Source organism: Sparus aurata, chromosome 15, assembly GCF_900880675.1.
Source record: "Sparus aurata chromosome 15, fSpaAur1.1, whole genome shotgun sequence".
In the NCBI taxonomy this organism is placed as follows: domain Eukaryota; kingdom Metazoa; phylum Chordata; class Actinopteri; order Spariformes; family Sparidae; genus Sparus; species Sparus aurata.
The window spans coordinates 7,274,045-7,299,338 of NC_044201.1; the positions used below are offsets into that span (position 1 = coordinate 7,274,045).

Consider the following 25,294-nt stretch of genomic DNA (forward strand, 5'->3'; position numbering starts at 1 on the left):
CCTAAATCTGGCAGTAGATGTAAAACATAAAATGCTAATGGAGCTCATGCTGATGGAAAGACATGTCATTTTTTTTTGTCCACAAACCATTTCTGGAGCTTCACAGCAAAACAGATGTAGCATTTTATGAGTTGACTGAGGTAGATTGGGACTAGGTTTGAAATGTGAAAAAAAAACGTGGAAAATATAAAATGGCTCAAGAGACCGATTATTTGCACCCTTTTTTTAAAAAATATCTTAACTGTAGCAGCTAAAAGCGTCCATATGCACCCCCTCTTAAGCGAGTGCACACATTGCAGATGCATATAACAACTTTTCAAATCAATCTGGGATCTCAGGGAATCTGGAGATTTGGGATAAGACTGAACGAGCTACTGGGCTTTTTTCAATAGTGCACAAAGTCCCCATCTACCTCAATTGTTAATGAGATTGCTGTAATGCTGTTTGGCTGTGAAGCTCCAGACATGTTTTGTGGACTACAAAACTTCATCTGCACGAGGGTGAGTAAATAATGATCACTTTTGTGTGAATTTACCCTTTAATGCCACATGTTTATAGGGAAAAATATGACACAAAAAGACACCATGGCTGACATACACAATTTTTATTTGAGGTACTCACTACATGACAAAAGAGAGAAGGGAAACTCTAGGAGATGTTAATGCTGGTAACCTATGAGGCATTAAGAGAAATAAACTGTACATTTATTGAAGAAAAATGCCACAACACCATGATCAGCACATACATGTGTGGTGGTGAATGGATAAATCAATGCATATTATCTCTATGATTATTTACAAAGAGAAAAAAATATATATATATACTGTACAGCTATACAAAGACCCCTGGTATTAATGTGTAGAAGGGGCACCACCTCCTCCTTGTTAGATATGTTTCTGACTGAGAGGTTGCATAGAACTGAAGATTCAAGCACATGGTTTTGGCCTTTTCATGCTGAGCTGCCTGACGAGATCCATCAGCCCCGACACAAAGCTTCAGCGGGAGACTTGGGCCCGCTATACGTTCATGACTGGAGTCAGCTGCAGCAGTGAGCTCTGTGGGCGGATGGCGTTGCTCTTTGAATGCAGTTTCTCCAGGTTTTGTAAAAAGCCTCTTCTCTTGAGACCCTCTATAATGACAGTGTTGCTGGAGGCCAGACTGACGCGGGTCCTGTTGGGGGGGAAAAAAAGGGGGGCCATGAGGTTGATATCTATCTACAAATATGCCATTTGAGCAAGGTGACGTGTTCATGCATTCCATCTGTCCACCAAGGGGTGCACAGCGAGTTCAATGCCAAAAAAGAAGTCTTTTCTCCCTTTTTGATTGTAACATGATGGGTTAAGTGCTGCACACCAATTACACATAATTGTTAAAATGACTCCCTTCTGTCCAAATACTGGATGCTATAATTGGTCACAAGGTGTTTGCTCAGCTTTATGTTAAAGGGAAAAAAAAAACAAATTGGGAGTATGGCCAATCACAGACTGTAACCCAGAGGTTAACTAACCTCAGTACAGAGTTTCTTTTGCCTATTTCCTCCAGAATGTGGTAGGATTCACACCTGGCGTTAACATGCGTCCTGAGTGACCACTTATGATCAAATCTCACTTTCTTGTCTTATTAACACGAACATCGCTGGGACAAACAGACTCAATGTTTTTCACATGAAGATGGGAAAAGTTTGCTGACAGTAAGCCAGCCTGAATAGTTACAAATTTGTCATCGACAGCTTTTCATTAGGACTCCACAACTCACAAAATTGGGCATTTTTTTAAGGGAATCTGGGGACTTTCTCCACGGATGACAAGGAAAGAAACAACTAATCATAAATGATTTGGACTTTGCCATGGTGTTTGCAAAGTTTCTCCTCACTAAACAACTCTCAAAACTCTTAATTTGTAAATTAAATCAAATAAAGAGACTGGTGATACCAGAGACAGGGCTCATCACGTGTACGTGTAATTTAATCATTTATTAAAAGGGATTTCATAAAATCGGTATCGAAAAAAAAATTTAAGTCAAGGTATCGGTATCAATTTTTTTTTTTTTTTTTTTATAATACCAAGACTCAAACAGTGTGTTCACAAACATCTGCTTCCAACACTGGCAGGTTAAGGAACAGATAGGTAAGATGTGGTCTGAGTGATGATCAGATCTCAAATGTGCCCTTAATGCGTGTTCACACCCGTACTTCAGATTGGATGTTGATACCTGGTCTGTACAGCCACAGAGGCACACGCACGCATGGACCTAAACTAATAAAAACGCTGGCCTGAAAAGAATGCTCACCTGGGCTCATGGATTAGGAGCATTTCTTTATTGCATCCCCCCCAGTCTGTGTTAGCTGTCTAACTTTGAGTCAGACCATTGCTTTGACAAGATACACAAGGGCTCAGTGTGAGCTACACTGAAATGAAAACACAATAACAGTATCTCATTACAACTATAAAGAGAGGCACTCACCGAGGGGAGTCTATACCGCTGTCTCCTGTGATGCTCTGGTTCTCTCCCATTTCCACTGTTTCCCCGTTCTCTGCCCCTCTGGCTCCACCGGGCGTCCTCGGAACAGCTCTGTGGGTCTGAGGAACACCCGTCTCGTCGAACTCGTCCTCCCGCACTTCCTCCACCTCAGCTGCCCAGTGAGCAGACTCACCGTCGCCCTCATCGGCCGACTTGCGGACAGTCTCCGTGTCTGATTCTATCTCACTGGTCTGGCAGTAGTCGAAGATGCTGCTGTCGGCGACTTCAAATTGTTCAGGATGATCCAAATCGAGGTTCACCTCATGTTGTCTTCCCCCCTGGATCGACGCGCTCTGTCTGACGCTGGATTCACTTTGCGCCCCCGGTGATCTAGTCCTCTGATTGTGGTGAATGCGTTTCCAGCTGGATTCTGCAGGTCTGGTGGGGCTGAGGGAATCTTCCCTCTGGGCTGCAGGTGGAACAAGCTCTTTGAAAGTGCTGTCTCTTGAGTTTTGTATTGAGGCGACTTGTGGTTGGTGAAAGCTGGAGTTAAAATAGTGACCATAGAGTCCCTGATAATGCAAATCAGATTCCCGGTTATTGCACAACAACTGGTGGCTATGGTAGCCTGTTAGACCTGGTCGGTACACATTTGCAGCATCAATGATCTCCTCCTCGTTCAGACACAAGGAGCTGCAGGCATCCTCATCCTCCTGATCTCTCTGATAGAGCCTGTAGTCGTCTTCCATGAAGCCATCAGTGTCTGTTATTGAGAGAGTGCTATCAGCTCTCAGCTCGGGCCTTTCTCCCTGGTTCATGGTCCTTTGCTCTTGATTCCTGATAGCGACTGGTCTTGTCTCATCATGTTCCTGGGTGGCTGTAGTTTCCCGGGCCTGCTGGTGTGAAGAGAGCTCGTCCAGCCTCTGAACATCATCCCTTTGTGGGTTAGAGGATCTGAGGGAGTGTTTCCGCTGCAAAGAAGGCTTGGGCCAGGGCGGAGTTGGCTCATATGAGTGGTTTACGACAGGCTCGTAGGGATGGGCAGGGAGAATGGCATTAGGACCGGTGTATTGTTGGATGTTAGAGAGGCCATTATTACGGCATTCTGCCTCCTGGAAATGCCTCTTCCTGCCTCCTTCCTCCCAGCTCTCCTTGTCGTTTCCCTCCCTCTGAAGTCGGACCTTGTCGTCTATTCGAAGCGTGCTGCTCTGTGGGTAGGCTGAGCTGTAGTCCAGTGGCAGCTCTCTGCTGAGCTTTGAGTCTGCTTGGAGCAGATGATCACCAGTAAGGTCCCTCCCATTGTCGCAGTTGTACCTGTCCTCAGATGGAGGCGATTTCCCTGCATGCTCTCCATTCTCTGCAATCACTTTAGGCCGGTGCGGGTCCCACGATTTGGAGCGATGACTCGTGCGCTCCTTCCTCCCTGGCCCTGAAGCCTTGCCTTCTTTCACCTCTCGTCTTCTTTGCTCTCTATTGATGGTCGGGGGAATCTCACCTTCTTTAATTGGATGAGTCTGGAAAGGGTTTTCAATGCGTTTCTTATACAGAGATTTTCCCTCAACAGCCCCACCTTCTTCCACTCGATCTGGTTCATCAACAGGGATTTCCACTCTGAGCCGAGCAGGGACCAAATCCTCCCCCTCTGGATAACCATCTGCACATACGGGAGACTTGGTCTTAACCCTCTCCTTCTCCTTCTCCTTTTCCTTCTGTTTCTCTCTGGAGGAATGGACTCTCCTCTTGCTGCGAGAGGCCTTGTGAGCAGATCTTTTCCCTGCCCTGGAGGAGTGGTGGTGCCTGGGTTTTGAGAATGCCAAGATCTCAGTGGACATTCCCTTGTCGACTCCCTTATCCTCTTTGTCCAGACCCTTGTCCAGCACTCTCTCTATCACCCTCTCCTTTCTCTCCTCGAGCTTCTTCATTAAGACAGTGTGGCGTGTCAAGTTGTCCACGGTCAGCTCAGGGTTGATGCGTCTGATGATGGCATGCTCCAGGTCTCTGGGTAAGTTGTTCAGGTCATCCTCGTCTCTCACTGGCCACTCCTCTGGGGGGAACTGGCCCGAGAATGATGCGTACTCTTTCTTTGGTTTCTCTTTCTTACCTCCGTTTCTCCGGAACAAACTGAGACCGAACTTTCTCCCCGGTTTGTTGTCCTTTTCTTTGCGGCCTGTCACATTGGTGGTGGCTGTAGTTTTGCTGATCTCACTTGCGTGACAATCTGCCGCAGTGGAGGTGGACTGGTGCTGCACTGTGGGTTTGTGATCTAATGGTCTCGGCCACTTCAAGCTCCTGCCGGTGCATTCACTTACGGAGACAGAGACAGAATGCTGGTCTGGGACAGTGGATGGCGGGACGGTGGCTGTTACAGTAGTGGAGGCGATATTAGTGGATGTTTGAGGGCTGAAGCAGCTGCAAGACTTGCAGTGGGCCACTGGCGGCGTTTGAGTGCTCTCAACACAGGCATCGTTGCTCAGAAGGTAAGTAATGGGCGGAGGAGAGGGAGGTTCATCCGCTGAGCCCGAAGTCCACCAGTTCTTCTCTCGGACCATGTTATTGGTGATGAAATACGTCTGAGGTGTGACGATGAAGTAGCCCTCGCCTGTATGGTAGATTTTGCGCTCCTTGATCAGAGTGCCTAAGGCATTGTAGAGGATGTCCTGAGTGGGGATGGTTATCCCTGAGACACATGAAGAGAAAAGGGTATTGAGAAAAGAAAAACAAGCAAGACGCAAATTGTGTTCTCATTAGCTTTCAGATGGAGAGTTAGAGTTATGTCCACACTCACAGACTTGAAGGCTTGTTCCCAAAGAAGTCTGCGAAGGGGCTGTCCCACTATAAAATTGCCAAGTGTATGAGGGCTCTCTTGCACACATTTCAAGGTTTTTACGCCCAATTTTCACAATTCTGATGACTTAACCCTAATGAATTAACCACAGTTCAATGTGTTAGGATTTTATTCTGCACTCGGAACTTAACTTAACGTTAAATAACTACCTCCAACATGAGAAAGTTCAAGGAAACGTCATCCAAGTCAGAATTCCTAGTCGTAAACTCGGGCAAGATCCATGAAGTCCAACTTCACTGAGAGGAACACAGCTGACATCACAGCAGTATGGCTGCACTAACAGTGAACAATCCCCTCTTACACTGTCATCACTTTTAACTTTATTAGTTAGTTCAAATGTTTATGTTTAACAACTTAATAATTGCCATTTTAATTTCCATTCAGTTGATTTATTGCTTGATAGTCTGTAGTACAAGCCTACTCCTCCTGTCTCTTTTAAAGTGCCCATACTCTGTTAAATGAAGTTTACAGACTTACCAAACAACCATCTCATTGCTACGGGTGTCCATATTTTCCGAAATCAGATATATCGTCCGAGCAAGCCAAAAAATATTTTAAAAAAGTGATGATAACACAGATGATGGTGTTCAGCAATATCTGATGGATTTCATTATCGCATATGCAAAGTGTTTAATTCTCACCTAGAACTGATGCACTACACACTGCTTGAGGTGCAGACATTATGTTACCCTTTTTCCTGAAATCTATGAATGAATATGATTATATTTGTAAATATGTGTACTGTTTTTATTTATTTCTATGTAAAATATAAAGTCCCAATGCCATAAGGTTAAACAATCTGCTGCAAAGTATTGTCCCATTCCTGTTTATACCATTTTGGGCATCTCACACACTCAAGCACTCACCAGGTGGTGATGTCAGCTAAATCAGGGTTTAAGGATTTAGGGGGAGCATTGGGATTGGGCCTTCAATATGAAGCCAAAGACAGTAGCCATTTTGTGTAGCTCAGCTTTACGACTGCAAACGGCTAGCCTGGCTCTGTTTTATGGTAAAATATCCAATGAGCATCTCTACAATGACTGATAAATAACAAATATCTTGCTTAAGTGTAAAAACAAGAAGTTGCAGCATCACTGTATGGTTACTGGCACAGAACTTCTAACAAATGGTGAATTGTCTTCCGTATACTTTTTCATTTTGTATATTTAAAAAAGAATATCTTAAAACATGTTGGCTTTTTTTCATAATTGCCCTTTCACTTATCTAAACAAAACAAGAAAGGCTTCTTAATATTCTCTTCCCCATTTTTCTGCTTTGGCGTGCCTGTATTACCTTTCCATCTCCCTTTTCTCCAGCGTTCCGAGAGCACCCAACACATTGTATTAAATAAAAAACAACATTATTTTCTCTTCATGTTGACAGAGCCCCTCTGTACCACTAAATCTAACTGACAGATACAAGAGTGTTGTCAACTATTACTTTAACAAGCCAGATGAGGGAATTTTGACTTATTACCTGGGTGGGCTTTGCTCATGTAGTTGACGAGCGCTTCCTGGTTGACGATGATTTCAGAGGAGTTCATGTCTGAGATGACGGAGCACAGCACCTCAGCCAAGGGAATGAACTGGGACTGAGGCACAGGGGACATCTGCACTGGGGACAGATCACCTGAAACACACATACACACACACACACCAGCAGATTATTGAGTGAAACAGGTGGGCCTGCTGCAGTACAACCAAACACACCTGGGTTAGATAGATCCCTCTCTGAGTTGTGCTGCCAGTGAAAACAACTCAAAGTACTGAAGTTGACATTCCTCTCCTAACCACCCTCTAAATCATGGTCGAGGTGGTCTATTTATGTGAGTTATATGAACCATGCCTGACTGCTTTTGAAATTCCATCGGTACTGGGACCGACCACGGAATTCCATTACTCCCACAGAAATGACCACAGGTCTGCCTGCTGGGCAGATCCGATATCCTGCCCCTCATATCACACGTCTATGAGGTGCCCTTAGACAAACATGTTACCGAAAGTGAGAGGGACTCAGAGGAAAGACAGAGACAGCCTTTGAAACATTTGTCTTTGTAAAAGCAGCACGAAACATACAAACAAACCGTGGGAGCCGATTAGCCAGAAGCCGCAATGCTTTTAAGTCATAAAACTAAGTCGCTTTAAAAGCTAACCAGACATTTTAGAAACATTTCAGTTCAGAATCACAACAATCGACAGCGTTTCACACATGGAGATCATGATTGAAGCAGCATGCAGCGGTTAAGTTCCTTCAGGCAAACAGGATTTTTACCGCCATAACTGAAGTTTGACGCAGCAGTGTGAATACTTGGCTAACTCGCTAAGAAGGCTCTAATGGCTCAATGTGTTATACTGATGGCAGAGAAGAGGCAATTAGCAGTACCAATCATGGGACGTGTAGTCTTTTCTTTATTTCTCAGAGATCATCTTCCCACAAGGTGAGGCAACCACAAACCAACAACTGACTTTGAAAGCTACATTTCCAGTAAAGCTGTCTGAAGATGGAGAACTGATGGAGAAAGATGGAGCTTACAGCAACATTTTGGGGTTATGGATAGATATGCTGCCAAACTGGAAGGTTGTGTTTAGGCATACTATCAGGAATGTTTCTTTTTCAGATTTGAGCCTTTAGGAGGTTTGTTTTGGGTTTACAGTCGAGTTCAAATGTTTATGTTTAAGTTAACATGATAGATGGTTGGGGCTGCGGCTGAGCTCTGATGTGGTTATGGTCTGAATAAGAATGTGGATGAGGGCTGTAGATGTGCACAGCGGGGGTTCCTCTGCATGCATTACGTTATTTCTTTTACTCCTTCCTTCAGCTGCTGCCTGTTAGGGGATCGCCACAGCGGATCATCTGTTTGTAGATCTGTTTCTTTTATGATCCACATATTTGATTTGGCATAGGCTTGTCGTGGCGGATGCCATTCCTGATGCAACACTCCCAGTTTATCCTGGCACTGGTTTGCACATCCCCAGTGGTTGGGGCTGCACATGTTATTTCTCTTCAAAAGTCATGATTTGAAATGTTGGAATACTGACTCCGGTGCATTCTTCCTAAAACACATAATGCAGACTACATCTGCAACGATTAATTGATTACCTGTCAACTATTAGGTTGTTTTTTTGTTTTTTGTGCCTTTGTCATGGCTTTATTGGAGTACAGCTGAAGAGGGACATGGAAACGGTATGAGGTAGGGGTTGGATTTAAATCTTAGGCCACTGCGACAAGGACACAGCCTCTGCACATGGTGTGCATGCTCCGCTAATTGAACCTCTGGAGCACCAATTATCACCAGTTATTTTGATATTCAATTAAATAGTTTGAGAAACTTTTTTTCTACAAAACAACATTAAAATTCTCTGATCCAGCTTCTTGAATGTGAATATTTTCCGGTGTCTTTATGACTGTAAAGTACATTGCTTTGGGTTGTGGGAAATGCTGATTGACAGCTTATAGACCAAACAACTATTCGATTTATTCAAAAAATAACAAATGAAAATAATTCTAGTTACAGCCCTAATACAGACATCAAAATGTGATTAAGTTCACTAACAGAAAGTGAGCTCAGTGGAAGCATCGAAACCAACCAGATCCCGCCGATGAATGATTAGCATCTGACCCGGGTTAACGAACTCCCTTCGTGTGAACACAAAGCCGCGGACATAACCTTACCCACAGGGCTGGAAAATTGGTTTTGGTTAATCAGCTACACCTCATTAATGTGAGTAGCGTGAAGGGTGAAAGAGGGGACAAGAGATGAAATGGGGATGCAACACAAGAAAGAGCTCCTTGATCACTCTCTGCATCTGCATTTGACTTGACATCAACAGTATCCAATGCAACATGAATGTAAAAAAAAAACACATGTACACATATAATTGAATTCTGCTACAGTTGGAGCTTCGACTTGTTCTCGTTATTGACAGAGACATATTCCCCATGTGACTCCAAGATGTGCTGACAACGGCACTTTGCGTAGAAATGTGTAAATTAAGCCTGAACATGTGGCGTGTGGGACTGTGACTGATTCTCCCATCAACACCACTGAGGCATTCAGTGAAAACACTGCCGGGCTCAAACTAAACATTTACAACCCTCACACTTGAACCACTTATGTCTGAGGCAGGGAAAATAAACAACCAATCAGATACCTGCCGTAGCGAAGCCGTGAGGAAAACACAAACTGATCGATCCAGATGACCCTATGCATTACTTTTCTTTGTTTCATTCTCTTGGTGCTGCACATACAGATCACTGCCTCCAATAAAACGTCCATTTTGATGAAATTGAGTAGAAATACTCTGAAATAGAGATGAAGTTTTCTGAGGTATAAACGACCATAAAGGAAGTAGCCCAAATTTCAACCAAGCTAAAACAATTTTACCTCAATTGCAAAAGTTCTGTGCTCGTCAAGATTATCATTATTATTATCATTTTAAACTAGTTTATTTAGAAAATGTGCTATTTTCTTAAAATGTATCATGAATGTACCGCAATTAGGAATCGAAACAGCAACCTTCCGATTACTGGACGACCCGCTCTACCTCCTGAGCCCCTCCTGAAATGTTGAACACACATTGAACACGAAGAGATTTTTACGACAAAGTTTGCTTTCGTCTCAAATCAGCGTTTATTTCTTGTATTTCAGCTTCCTGTTTTGCAGCACAGTAGCGGATAACGCTGACCACGGAGCAGCAGAAATGTGTTACTCACACTGCTGCTCATTCTGGGTTTGAGTTAGTAGGGAGGTAAGAAATATGTCAAGCAAAGAAAAAAAAAAAAAACTATTATCAGGACACTGAGCTCACTTAAGGCTCATAAGTCTCACAGACAGGGGTCTTTCTCTCCAAAACTGATCCTATGACACACGGGGGGATTGTAAAGAAAAAAAACCATCTGCTTTCCCCCCCGGCTCCGACTGAAGACGTTAATCTGACTAAACCTCAGAGCGGATATCTCAATAGCAGTCTCCCTGGGCAGTGAATTAGTGCAGCTGACTTAGCCCCACATTGTTGGTAACTTCCTATAGGAATGTCTGGCTGGCCGTCCACATAGCAACCACTTACAGCTGCTGTCAACAGCCGAAAGGCCGGCGAGGATATGACGGGGTCAGAGGAGGCAGATGATTATTCGCAGGAGCCCAATAAACTGATGGGAAGTCACGATCTCCCTTCTGTGCAAAGAGAGCTGGGGAGTCATTTTGAAGCGACAGTTCACCTCCCAGATCAACTTTTCCTCTCACCTGCGGTGCTGGTAATCCATCTAGATTGTTTTGGTGCGAGTTGCCTACTTTCTAATATAGTGGAACTAGGTGGCACTCGGCTCACGGTGCTCAAAAGCATTTGAACAACTCAACAGCAATGTGTCTTTCTAGAAATCACTCAAGATAATCCACAGCCCTTGTAGTGAGCAGTTTCATGAAGGAACTATTTTCTTTTCACTGGAACTTTTACACCCTCAGCGTGGAAGAAAGTGGTCATCTACTCATGGAGCTAGTTAGCCAGCGTCTCATCCATGAGCCAATGCACGCTTCCTTCTGCGTGGTGATACGGTTGGTGGGTGTAATTCGGTAGAGAAAACAGTTCCTACGTGAAACGCTTACAGCAACCTCTGTGGATTATCTTGAGGGTCAGGATGTCTAGAAAAAGAGACATCACTGTTGAGCTTTAAATGTGTTGTTTTGGCATTTTGAGCACCAAAAACAACATTTTATTCTACAGAAGGCAGCCAATATCTCCAAAACTCTGCAGCACACCAAAACAACAGATGAGAGGAAATATGTGTATTTATGTCTCTGGATGAACTGCCCCTTCAAAATGACTTCCCAGCTCTCTTCACACAGAAGCAGTGACCCTCTCTGACCATGTCCTGGTTCAAGGCAGGATATCCTGTCGGACACCCGCTTGCAAAGAGGATGAAAACAGAAACAAGTTCAAGCGAGAGTTTGTTTCCCTCATGCATTTCAATTCAATATATTCTGATAAAATAATAATCCATAGAAAAGTGATACTGGCAATGCAGGTGTGAGGCAGAGGACAAAAACACACCTTCAGCAGTTGTCTTATGAGAAGAAACTGTGTTAGACCAGATCAGTGTTTATTGAGTCTAACATTAGCAGGCGTGACCGTCGGGGAGGTTCACCGTTGTAACCGTCTTCTCTCCAGGGGGAACGGACCTCTGTGCTCCTGTAATCTAAGCCCAGGCCACCGACATTACACTCATTGTCATACACGGCATGAATACCCTGCTGGGAGCCATGGCAACCGGACCCAGTACAACAGGGAGGAGGGAAGCAGAGAGTCAGACAGGAGACTGGTGTTAAAGTATGTCGGGAGGAGTTCAATATAACCTCTTAAAGGAGCAGTCCAACAGTTTGACAGTGAAAGTCTGTTCACGGTTGGTCGTAATCTGCCTGTAAAAAAGAGTTCCTCCTCTTCTTCTTCTTCTTACCTTGGCTCGCGGGGAGCTTTGTCAAGTCTGAGAAAATAACTCTCATGATGTCCCCATGATGATATCTCACTCTAGGTTTGAAGACAAACATACAACAGGAAGCCTAAGTTACAAACTAGGGGTGCATTGTTTTAAAGATGTATGAGGGTCACATACCTCCCGCTTCATCAGAGCCGCTTGTCAGATGGTGGAATAGCTTTGGAAACCCCCTCACACATCTTCCAATATTGGAAAAAGGGGAAGTTGTGTCCAGCCTTCCCAGCAACTTTCCGAATCCAACTTTCACACACACTTTACGCCATGACCGACCAGCTGTGTGGAGGTGAGAAGGAAGCCAGGGGTTTGGACTTCTCTCTGTAGCTCTGGTTTTTGTTTTTTGTTTATACAACCATTTCTTTCCCTTTTCACGCAAACAACTGTTTCAGTAATGAAATAGTAATTAAATACTCTACTGAGTTGCATCATGGGATTGTAGGAGTCAGTGTGTTGCTGCATTCCAGACAACTCGAAACTCAAAAATGTCCTACTAGAACACGCACCATGGAAGGCCAAGACGGCAAATCCATCTAGCCCGACTTCACGAGGACACTGTTGTCTGATGTCACCAACATGGGCGGCACCCAGCGAAAGGGGTTAGAGTGTATTTGTTGATACAGTATTTTTATCAGATGAGTGAATCAAATGTTTAGATGCGTTCCAAAGTAAAACAGTGCTGTAAAAGTAAAATGTATCATAGCATCTGTTAGTGTGTGTCGTTTTCCTCTTCTATTTGGTTAAAAAAGCAAGGAGGCTTCACTGCTGAAGGTTCAATTCTGAGCATGCCAAAGAGACATAGTTTTGTTCTGTTTTTTTTTTATCCTTGCCCCAGGAACAATAACTAGGATATTCTGACCTCTGACATTGTCTTGAACGCAGCATAAAGCCCGCTTCCACCAAGCAGTCTGGTTCAGTTCGGTTTTTTTCATATTTTTTTGCGTATCCAGTATGTGTCCTAATTTTTATATTTTTCATCACCCTTCCGTTGACGTACCTAGCTAGCTGAAGTGTTTCTGCGTTGGACTGCAGAAACACTGCAGAAACACTGCAGTCCAACGATTGGTCGACAGAACCGTCACTCCTGCATGACGGGAGGAATGGAGCTACACCGGCGCGAACCCGCCAGTTTTGAATTCCACAGCGTTCGTTTCTGTTCCGTTCCATGGAAAAGTCGGGACAAGATTATTTCTTGCATGTTGTGTAGCGATGACACACATAGGCATAAACATGCAGGAAGGCGAAAGCAATTACACAAAGAATGACTTAGCCTTTCCAGATTGTTTCATTTGACCGAGTATATTTTTCACCCCATATGTCAAAAACCTCCAAAATCACATCCAGACTGTGAGAACTACTGAGACAGTACATACTTTTAATGCGTAACCTTAAACAACAAGTCTGAATTGAATTTTTGTGGTCTTTGCCACAACATCACAACAACGTGACAAAGCCCACACAAGCGGACCTAAACGACAACCATTTCTTCCCATGTCATAAACTGTTCTGTGCAAGAATATAATGCTGCCTGGGGGATAAAAGTGCCTGTAGCTGCGCGCTCATATTTGAGATGATTGACAGAGATCTTCTCTCCTCTATCCCCGCTGAGATCTTCTTGGCTGCTGACGCTGATCAATGCCACATGTATTCACATGGCTATGTCGTTAGCTGGCCTCAGAGCCACATGAGTCCCATTTCATACATGATTGCATTACCTCCAGCTTCTTGGGAAGAAAATACAGACACACCACACAGAACCGTCCATGAGCTATACTGACTCAGATTGAAAATACTGTTTTTAATCTGAGTGTCACGCTACATCTAAATGATCTTAGCTGGGATGGCAACGTGACGGTCAAAGTAATGCAGATTAAAGGCATTTTGAAGTCCTGCAGCAACGCATACCACTGCATCAGTTTTGGTCTCTCAATCGGTGGTTAGAGAGACGTGACATAATGCCACCCCAACATTTAGCATTTTAACAGCGGAAATACCACTTCTTACCTTGTCAACAGTGTGAAACACACGAACCTCCAGTGATCAAACATGGTATGTATGATAAATGTGGTGTGAAGCTCAGTTATGATCACGAACATGCTGTCAGACAAACACGCATACAAATGTGGAGACACAACAAAAATATAGCCTTCATTACAGCTTACATATCATTTTGAATTTAAAATGTAACGTTATGCTATGTGCTAATGTTCGACGATGCATGTTAGGAAACAACTCTGCCGATTGCGACTCTCGGTCAGACTCCGTCAACTCCCCACGCCGCCGCCATTTCGGCAAGGACCACTTTTAAAGTTGAAGAGGGGGACGGCCAGCTCACCCTCTGAATGTGCAGTTTTGTAAATGGACTGTGGAGGAGTCGGCAGGCCGTCACAATGGATTCACTTAACATTTGAGTGCAGCAGTAATCTTCTGCTCCTGTGCCGGTTCTGTGCTTTAAAGCAGTCACGCTGGAGTCCAGTACATTTGAACAAATTGCACCTTGATGTGAGACTTGATTATAATGTTGTTGCTTATCAGCCATCCTATTAGCCAGGCTCTGGGGCAGGCAGTGTTGATCGGATCACCACTTTGGTCCGGACTGTAACTACACTGGATACAGATATTCATGGTCCCCGGAGGATGGATCCTACTGACATAGGTGATACAATAAATCTTTTCCTCTGGTGCTACCACAAGGTTGACAGTTTTGTTTTTTACGGTAAATGTGTTGACATTGGGTGGATTGGCTTAACATTTGGTATCAACATTTACTCCCTCCTCAGGATGAACTGCAATTAGTTTGTTTATGTCTGGCTTTTAATTAAGTGCTATCACCAGGCCGACATCGTCATTTGTTCATGACCAAATACCATCAGTCTCAGCTGTATTTTGTCTTTTGTGCAATGTCCCGTAAAAAATGAACAATAAAATAAAAAAAGATAACAAGCACGTTTGCATTGAGACTAGCTGACAACAGCATTTAGCTCAGTCATGCATCCAAGAGTTCTGACAGAAGAGGGTTTCAGTGAAATTTACACAATGTCTTCCAATCTGGGTGTCTCAATCAAACAATAGAGGCAAAAGTCTTAAATGTGAAAAAGTCACGAACTAGCATGGGATTATGGGAGTTGATGTTGCCACCGTTAAACAATCTAGCTGACAGGGCGCTGTTTAGCTCAGTGGGTAGAGCAGGTGTCCCATGTACAGAGGCTTTGCCCTCGCTGCAGCGGACCCGGGTTCGACTCCCGGCCTGGGGCCCTTTGCTACGTGTCACTCCCCCTCTCTCTCATCCTGTTTCCTGTCACCTCTTTAGCTACTCAGTCAGTAGAGCCATAAAAGGCCAAAAAAATACTAAATAAAAAAAACAAAACAATCTAGCTGACGTGACTCAGGCAGAAATGTTCATGGATGAGGTCATGTTTGAAAGTTTCATACGTTTTGCCTTCAGTCACTTTCGTCAACTTCCTTGCTTACTCCCCGATGTATCATCTGATGTTTCCCTGCACGTTATGGTGACCAGCGACACATTGTTACCTTGAAAAAAAATAACAGATTTCTCTGGGTTTGAACATTGTTGGAAACTTTTGGGATAATGTAACCCACACAACTTAACAAAATATCTAACAAAGTTCTCATCATTTTTAGACATTTAAATGCAGAAATCAATCAATATCAAATTTGATATCTTTAAACTACATCCACGCTTTGATGGGAGACCAGAAACCAAAGCCGTAGAGAAGTTTGCACAACTTGTGACTGAATCTAGTCCACGAACTTTCACCTTCATGCTATCACGGGTAAGATCTATCTGAAGCATCGGACTTGTTGCCACAATCCCACACTCCACGGCCTCTTTGGAGACACACACCCACGGACACACACCATCTTATCATATACTGGTGTCGTCTAATCTTTTAGGCTCCACTGAGCAAACAGGCTAATCTTCTCTCTCCCTCATTAAAGACACACTGCATGGCATTCAACATGAACCTGAGGCCCGCCCGGAGTGCAGAGTCCCTCCCGGTCTACCATCGAACGAGACCGTGTGAGGATAACGCTTCAGTGAATCTACAGGCTGTACGTGAAGGATCTGAGTTAAGTCTCTGGTGGGACGATGTCAAACATTCATACAGTCAGATTTACTGTAATGGGTAAAAGATGCCATCTGTAATTTATGTCATTACTGCCTCCCAATCCCGCAACAACTTCCCTTTGTTTTGGATTTTTTAAGTCTCACAGGCCCGCCATGATCCCTCCCTCGTCTGCTAATGTTTGTGCGAGTGTGTGTGTGTGTGTGTGTGTGTGTGTGCACATCACACTTTTTAGCTTTACGGGTTCTTGTCTTTCATTCCAAAAGAACACACAGATGTGGGCGTTGCTGTTAAATGGCCCAATAAACTGAGTGAAAAGATCCCTTCAGAGAGCAATCACAGTCCCAACAACCAAACCTCGCCCAGTCTAACAACGCTGCCCTTTCCTGTCCTTCCACTCGGAAAGGACAAACACTGTACGGATTATCAACAATGTCGGCAAATGTTTGCGTTAAGTATCAATTGTTGAATTTACCACACACAGGCTTTTTCCTGTGTACAGTTGGCCAAATTTTACCGACTTTGTAGTTTACTTAAAAACCACATCCATAACCAACAAAATGGAGGGACTGAGTCGACTTTATTGATTGATTCACAACAATGAAACCAGCGTTTCCAGCCCAAACGTGAAGGCATTAGGTAAATATTTAATCTGACCTATTGACAGTACAGTATCTCAGAGTGCTTGCGTTTAAACATTAAGTGAGGCGTTGAAGGAAAAGAGTGACATTTGGACTGTGCCCTCTTTTTAATCTGTGTTTAAGAAAGTGCCCTTTTTTTTTTTTTTTTTGGCAATGCTGACTCGTTTTAGCTGGATACAATCTGAAGAATGATCCGCGTTATTTAATCCAATTTAGGCCTTCTGTCAGGACATGAATGCTGATTTTCTAGGAGTACACAGTTCTGATTATTCAGCAGAGAAGCAGATAAGACTAAAAGTCAAAAAGCCATGACTAAAGAGGATTCGTGAGCTAAAACATTTGAGCCGTGACGAGAAACACAGCCAAGCTTTGTGTTGACACGAATCACCATAGAAACCTTTACTGTGGCAGCGACCGGCCACATCCAACACAAAGCCCAAGAAACAGAAGAAACATGGGCAGGAGTGCAGCATAGTATCTATAATCCAGCTATGGCCTTAAGAACCCATTCTGCCAAACCAACCCTTTGACATTTAATGTATGTTGGCAAGAAAGCATAAGCAGGCTGTGACTCAGCTTCTCAAATTGACTTTCACAGGCCTTAAAACCTTTACGCTCACATAACAGTTGGTCACCACGGATCTTGGCTTGCAAACCCCTGCAGCTGTAATGCCATTAAATAATGTTTTTACCATCTGATTCACAGCGAGAACAATTTAAATAGCAATCCAGCCAATGCAGTAAGAAATGAATGACCCGGTACAAAGCGCAAAACCCTGTTATCATGTTCTTGTGAAATAGAAATACACCTGACCAGGTGTTTAACAGAGGACCGGTAACAATGTGAAGGTAGACAGGCCTGTATTTTATAGCACGGCCCAAAGTGCTCTGTGTAACGTGATATCGATGCCAGTGCCAGGAGACAGGATTTAGAACACAACACTTCAGTTCCCCATCTTTTTTTACTATACGTCATACCTTTTCAGACTTTAATGGGCCGCACCCCAACATATCTGGCTCTTGTCTGCTTTCGTGAACATGAACATTACCCCCACAGTGCTGTTTCTGCCAGATGCCCGAGTCCAAGTCATTCAAATGTGGACCACAGTACCTTTCCTTTGTTCTTTAACAGCCATGTATATGTTTTTCACATTTCTGTGAAACTACACTTATTTAGGCAGAAACTCAGCTTGATTCCAGATCTCATGTTTTTTAGGGCTAAACTTAACATTCCATCTTAATGGAAGGCATTTGGTGAAAGGGATACTTCAAAGATTAGTATTACACTGCAATAAAAAGGGGGGAGTTACAGACAGAAGAAAAAAAAGATCATAATTATCTTGTTAGAGTCTTTTATAAATAACTCTGCATGACATCAGCCTGTACCGCCTGCATTACTCAAGATTATTACTAACACACTTATTGTCAATAACGGATTTGATGCATGGATAGAAAGATGGATAAACTGAAATAAATTCACTTTCTTGTCTTTATTTTGTGGTTAATAAAAAGATAAAACAGAAATTGACCCTTCCTTAGTCCTGTCCATTTTTGCTCAAGACGTGCAGGCTTGGTACCCTGGTGAACCTCTGTAAACTTTTCTGTTTCCTGCTGAACTTACATGTGCTACAAGCTAGGCCTGTCTATGCAGAAAAGTAAAACAAGTTCAGAGGATGGCTTAAAGATGTTGCTGGCGGTAAAGAATAGAAAAGGATACTCTGACTATGCAGAAAGCCTTTTGTTTATTCCATCCCCAAAACCAAAGACATATTTTGTCTGATGTAAAGAGTGGATTTAGCCGTGTGGTACACCTCACCATCAGCTGAACATCAACATCATCACCAAAGACGGACACAGACAATGTTTGTTCAAAGGTAACATTACAATGTAAAGTCAAGATCACGGCATCTCTTGTTTTTGTTAGCGTGTAATGTCTGGGCCTGAATTTACGTCATTTTGTCCACTAAACTTAACATAATGAAAATATCCTTCCAGCAGGAACTGTAGTCTTTGCCTTCAGGTTCTTGACACTTTATTACCTATTAGTAGAAACTATCTAATAAACACTGCAGCACCCAGCTAACAAGGAGTGGCATAGCCAGGTTTCTTATTGTCAAGCTCCGAGTGTGTGCATGGTTCACAACAGATCTGTTTTATTTCAGACAAGAAAAGAAGTCTGGTTCTCTTTGTCCAGATGTTCTGCTTTAAAAGTAAATGACCTCCTACATAAATTCTGTGTTGTAGTAAATTCTCGGAAGCAAGATGGCATTTCAATACCAAATGCAAACAAGACAGATGTGTACACCTGTACGTCCAACGTTGATGGGCATGGAAGGCTGCTCATGTGCTCCCATCAGGAATGAGGAAATAAAACTCCCACTAACAACTATAATCTACAAAATATCTTGCCTGGTCAATATCACACTGTCATGTGTGAGTTCTTTCTCTCTGTTTGTCTGTTTATTTACACTCAGTGTGGCTTTGGTTCGAAACACACAACCATCTGAGCCGCCACAAAAACCAACACAAAGCTTCTCTGTTTACTTTCCTTTTACAGCAATTAATTCAGTCAATGGTTTCCTGATGTTTTTCAGACCTTTTGGCTCTGATTCAGTTGTGTGCGGCTGGTTTCACGACTACCTCACTGACTGATATCAGTGTAAAAAAAAAGTGTCCTGTATTCAATCTTTTTTATGTGTGACAGAAGGTGTTCCCCAAGGTTCAATTACAGGCCCCCCTCTTAATCAATTTTAAACACCTGTGCAATTTTTTTATGACCTTTTTGCACCATTTCAGCGGTGATAAAGCTCATCTGTGCTCTTGCATTTCACTCCCATACTAACCACTGAGCTCATAATAAGCAAGAGCTTCTAGTTTCCCCAGTTTCGACTCCGTCAAGGATCCAGGTTTTCACCGCATTAAATCTATATGGCTTTTCCAGACAGATATGCACAAGATCTATGAGGGTTTCCAGCTGATCCACACCCCTTAATCAAGAGTGATGGCAGTCATTGGTTGCAGATGAAACCCATTTCCTGCTGTTTAGCTGAGATCTAGGTGCAGCACATTTCTGTGTTTGTTATCCCAGTATTAAGAACACAGCTCCCGTCCGGTGTCTGCCATATGATCCATCACTTTTTAATGCCCTGCAACTTGTCAGCACGCAGCTCTGCTGAGGTCCTTGAAAGTATCTTTCACTCTTGAAATACAATAACACAGCACCTTTCTATCACAGGGCCAATGTTAGCATACCACCGCATTTATCAATGCTAAATGAAGCAAGGAAAACATCCTGTCAGGAAACTGAAGATTAATAGTAATACCAAATTTAATGTAATATTGCTTCACTTCTGTGTCGACCCATTTGTCTGACCAGAAAGTGAATGAAGATAAATCCCAAGGGGGAAACCCGAGCGGCCGCTGACAGGGTGTATAAGCTGAGGGATACAGAGGAAACTCCTCAACTGTTATTGTTGGCTTCACTCCACTCCACCGCTACGGGTGAGCCCAATATTTGGGTTGATAAAAAGGCCAGCGTGCCTGATTCTCACCAGGAGTGAGCTTCCTGCTCAATGGGAAGGATGTGGCTAACAAATGATGTGCTGAGAGGCATGCACACACGCATAGTCTCTCACATGTGCAGACACCGTCGAGGTCATGTCTGAGAATGGAGGTCAAGGTTTCCTCATATCTGGACCGTATAAGCCATCTTTTACAAGCACAGGAAGTAGAGAGACATTCTAGATAAAAGCAGGGATACACCCTTGGTGCTGGCATGTAAAAGATAATAAGAGTAAAGATTGTAGGTATTATAAGACTTTGTTATAAGACACTGTTGGGTACCAAAAGATTTGCTATTAGTCTCCAAGAATAATGATCCTCTGTGTTTGTCTGTCAGACTATGGAAACTCATTTAAATGAGTCAGCTAAATGTAGGCTAATGAATAAATACTTTAAATAGTTAGCTAAAAGTCTGTTAATGGAGGAACATTCAAATTTGAAAAAAGTAGGCTAACGTGTAAGCAATTTAAATAGCTAAAAACAATTGATAAAGTGACGAAATGGTTATCTAAAAGAAAGCAGACTTGAGAGAAGCAATCTAAACATTGCAAGTTCACAGGTATAAAACAAATGTTTGGAACATAAGCGGGTGGTGTGACGTGGTTAGTGAACACCTGGATACTGTATTGATGTATGTTACTCTGTTTGCCTTCTAATGAACCCTCTGAAGCTAAGTGACCTCAAGGTGGCTTGTTAGCAATAAGGTTGTAACCTTTGACCTTTAGTGCTTAGTTAGGACAGGGTGGGCCATTTAAACCTGGAAGGCCCGGCAAGGGGGTGTCATTGTTAATAAGCTAACATCTGGAAGAGTTATGACCATTAGTGAAGCGCTTTTGAGACTTCGACAAAACACCCTCATGAAAGGAGACACCCCTTGTGTGAAAATGCAACACTTTCAAGTGAAAAGTAAAGAGCAGAAATGAGGCTCTCTGATCCGGCGAACTCAGGAAATGATCTCAAGAGTAAATGAAGCATTTCAGGAATGCTTCACCACCTCATGGTATGGTTAGTTAAATGAAACATACTATTTAAAAAGGAAACTTGGCTTAGCCGTGCTGTTCTTCAAAAACACACAGAGGGAGACCTACAGAAAGCCTGCAATGACCAGAAATGTGTTTTTCCATGGCGAAAGTGAGAGCCCTGTCCAAGACTCGTTCACATCCATGTTCAAGAGGACGAGGGTAGTTTACAGAGGCTGATTGTTGAAAGGACACAGAACACCTCATTACACCACTGGCGTATAAATGTTTCAGCTCCTGGATCCACGCTCATCCTGCTGCGCGGACAATAGCAGGACGCTAAATAATGCAGCACAAGCTAACAGTCATTATGAAGCCTCCGGTTTCAACGGGACAGCCTCCAGTCAGAATTTAGTTAAGACTGCTGACTGGGCAATAAGTGCATTTTCATACACAATAAAGATTCAGTTAAAACCGCATTAGGGAAATAGTTTCGGAAAAATGCTTATAAATCCCTTTTTAGTAGGATGAGAATATCGATACAAGTCTCTACAATGTTTCTGCGTAACCGAGCTCGAGCCAACAGGCCATTAACTTAGATTAGCATAAAGACTGGAAGGTAGGGGAAACAGATAACCTCATTGGCTCTTGCTAAAATTCAGAAATATGCCAACCAGCAGCTCTAACTTTTACCAACATGTTTTATCCTGTTGGTCTGATCTGGAAATAGCCAGGCTACATGTTTCCCTCAGCTTCCAGTCGTTTAGCTAAACGAGCTTGTCTCCTCCCAGCAGAGGCACGACAGCAGTATAAATCTTCCAGCTGGCTTGATGGAGAAAAAAATAGATTTTTTCTCAAATGTAGAACCATTCCTTTAAATCCACTATGCTGACTACTGCAGCTTTTGTGTAAACCATCTTAACAGCATTCGACTGATAAAACTAAAATGGAGTAATTATGACCCGTTTAACGGTAAGGGTGACTCAGATTAATGTGGCATGTGGACACCATCGCTTAATTTCTGACAGTGTTTTTATTCTATTCATAGAGTAAAAAAAAAAAAAGGGAGCTAGATATAATGCAGGTTTCTATGAGCTTACACCAGTGTCAGAAATTTAAATACAGCTACATTTATCATCTGTTTTTTGTGTTTCCTGCAGGACACTCGAGCCACACTGGACAATAATGAAATTACTTTGCGGTGGTATCATTCGGTAAACAACTGCTAGAGGGAAGAAAAGGGATGAAGACATAATTTTAAAGTGGAAGAGGAGGAATGAGAAACACCCCGCAGACGTTGGTGAGGTCAACCCCAGTACCAGGGAGGCCCATTCCCACAAGGATAACAACGAAGCCTGTTCATACTAACTCCTCACCCTGTCTGTTTACCTCGGCCTAACCTCATCACGATCCCCTCACTCAATCAGCCCTCTCCACCTCCGTACACGTCCTTTCTTGCATATTCTTCCCTCAAGAAGAGGCCCCCGGAGGTGACAGTCCATCTCCTCCCAGGCTCAATGATAACCAGACAGGACAAATGAGGGATTAGCACAGATTAATCAAAAGGATGTGTCTGTTTGTCTGGGAGCTCTGTCTGAACAATCTTTGTCTCTCATATCGTTATCGAATGGCGGTAAAGGAGACCGATCTTAAAAAGTGCTCCTGGTGCGGCTTGTCCTTAGTACCACCTTCAATTCCGTGACTTTGTGACATCACATTACATCATCCTGTCACACATTTTGGTAATTTGCACCTTTTTTCCAAACTGGAAGCTGGAAACACAACAGAGCCGACCGGTTGAGCAGCTCCGGCTCAGTCATGTTTGAGCGGACCAATCAAAGCAGCCTGGGCCTTAAAGAGACAGGAGCTAAAACAGAGCTTCTCAGACAGAGCGCCAATACACGCACAATTTATCTCTCTTAAAAACAACCTTTGAAGTAGCTTCTTTAAAGAACCTCCTCACGTCTCAACCTTGTTTTGACCCGAGAAAGGTAGTAGGGCTGTTGGAAATCCACTGTAGCCCATAACTCATAACATTTCTATTTTCTAGCTGACATATTTATATCAGAACAATGTCAAGGCTTCTAAGTCCATGCCTGATATCAATCTAGACGTCTGACTTTCACAGTCCCTCACTGGCCATGAAATGAGGAGACATTAATCCTGGGTAACAGAAAAGCGGCGGTGGTCGGCAGCCGGTCGCATGGTGATTCACTGCTGACCGATTCCCAGTAAGGAGGCAGTAAAACCAGCCCCTGACAGCCTGCCAGTGCTGATTTCCATACAAATTGCTGCAGTGTGAGGCGAAGGATTTGTTGAGGCGGAGAAGGAGGTGACATGTCCACACACGGACGTGTTTGCCTACAAGTTTCTGGTGTGAAGCTCAAACACGAGGAGGCCGTTGAGGCATCGAACGCCTGTCATACATTGTCATGCGTGTAAAGCATTGAGCTCAGGATTACCTTTGGCTCATGTGTTTGTATGCTGAGTTGAGACTGGCTAGGAACCGTCTCGCAGCGGGATGGCATGTCGGCCTCCGCACCCTCCCCCCCTCCTCCATCACTCCACGCCCTCCCGGGTCTCCCCTGTGTGTGTGGTCTCTTCCTCCCCTTCATCATCACATTCCTCCCTTCTCTTTGCCCGACCTGGCAGAGTTGACGGACTGACACGAAGGCAGCAGGTAGACAGAGGCGAGGCATGCGTGCAGACAAAATAACACTCAGACAAAACAGACACAGTTATTTAAAAGACAGACCGTGAGATTAAGGCAAGGCAGCTGGAGCAAATGGCACCTCAGAGCCGCTTGTGTGTGTGTGTGTGTTGCCGGGACGCTGTTTCAACAACCAGAGGCTCAACCAACATTTGGAAAAAGCCTTAAACCCAAACCCAACACGTTTGCATCCTGCAGTTTCTTAATTTTACGGTAAAACTGTTTGCTTTTTGAGTGGAAGGTGGTGCTTTCCGGCAGGAACGTCAAATCAGCTCTGCTGCAACCTACAGTTTTTCCTTCTAAAGTAAAGAAATGTGAATAACCCGGCGCATCTCCTAAGAATACTGTCATTAGGTCTAAAACCCCTCACAGGGCTGTCATTTTCTCCAGCAGGCATTTGCAGCCCATGAGATCACGCTATAGGAGGCTGCATATAAAGGTTTCCATTCATTGTTTCTGTGCATAAAAAAAAAAACATCTGACAACCAGAGCCAGAGAAGAGGAGCAATTAGAAGTAATTACATGGTGTACATGGCTTTGTTAACAAGCTCTGGTAAACTTAACACAGTGTCGACGACGAGGTGAGGCTGTGAGGTCCTCTCGGACGCACCGGATGAGTTTAAAGGAAGATCATCTCACAGGCTGTTTGAGCTCATCTGTGACCAAAAAAAATACCCCCATGATTCGGAAAGTGGTTTGGCAACAGAGTGATTCAAATTAAGCCAATTTTTTTAGTTTTTATGAGAGGAATGGAGACAAATCATGTCATCTTGTTATTTTTTTGTTACCTCTACAAAAGAATAATTGTCCTAATTGCTGGTGTTAGAGACAGTAAAACATTATCTTTAAAAACGTTTGACATCAGATTTAACTGAGTTTAGTACAGAGGAGGAGGAGGAGGAGGAGGAGGAGGTGTTGCAGCCTGACAGCTCCTGTTCTTCTAAGTTTATGACTTTCACACGTTTCTCACAGTTTGGTAAACAAACACATGTTGTTGTTGTCGTCGGTGTGTGACTCCTCAGAGTCCCCTTGAAGTAAAAACACATTGTGCTCTCCAGGTGTTTGTGTGCCACCTACAAGACTCTCATTTGCACTGCAGCCTTTTCCATCCCGTCACAGGATAACTTCTGGAAACTTTCTTGGCTCCAGGAAAGTTGTGCTATACATCCAGACACTACTTTATGATGCCATGAGTGATGACACTGTTGTTACTCACCGACAGCTTTAATGATCAGTCCCTTTGGTGACCTCAGAGCCCTGCGCATCCACGCTTCTCTCAGCACCTCCAAGTTGTTCGCGTTGCCTTGAATGAAAAGCACCATGTTCTCCATCCATCCCTGGAAGTACACTTCGGCTATGGCCTTAACGAGCCTCTTATTCCAGAAACTGCGCGAGTTTTGCGCCTTGAAGTCCGCGAAGATCTCCTGGCCGGTCGTGGTGTTGGCGTTGAGCTTCCCCCCGCCGGCGCGCACGCTCTCCTCGTCCGGGCCGAGGACCACAGCGAGCGAAGCGGCGGAGAGCTGGACGACCCGCTGCTGGTGAGACAT

At 43.7% G+C, this 25,294-nt stretch overlaps 1 protein-coding gene across 1 annotated transcript; it reads right to left on the reverse strand.

Annotated features, from left to right (window-relative positions):
- Nucleotides 1–589: 589 nt before the first annotated feature.
- On the reverse strand, nt 590–25,294 carry stox1 (storkhead box 1). The gene is made up of 4 exons (XM_030441237.1): nt 24,964–25,294; nt 6,782–6,934; nt 2,464–5,137; nt 590–1,170 (listed from the first exon to the last, which is right to left on the reverse strand). Exons 1-4 carry the CDS (start codon nt 25,292–25,294, stop codon nt 1,017–1,019), a joined length of 3,312 nt encoding a protein of 1,103 aa, XP_030297097.1. The 3' UTR covers nt 590–1,016.

What these genes read in the sequence shown, in the direction of transcription:
- stox1 (XM_030441237.1), bottom strand. Translation starts at nt 25,294, where the DNA reads ATGTCTCACCAGCAGCGGGTCGTCCAGCTCTCCGCCGCTTCGCTCGCT. An exon ending in ACTGATCATTAAAGCTGTCG is followed by an intron (nt 6,935 to 24,963) that starts GTGAGTAACAAC and finishes TGTGTGTTTCAG; the next exon opens with GTGATCTGTCCCCAGTGCAG. An exon ending in CATGAGCAAAGCCCACCCAG is followed by an intron (nt 5,138 to 6,781) that starts GTAATAAGTCAA and finishes CATGTGTCTCAG; the next exon opens with GGATAACCATCCCCACTCAG.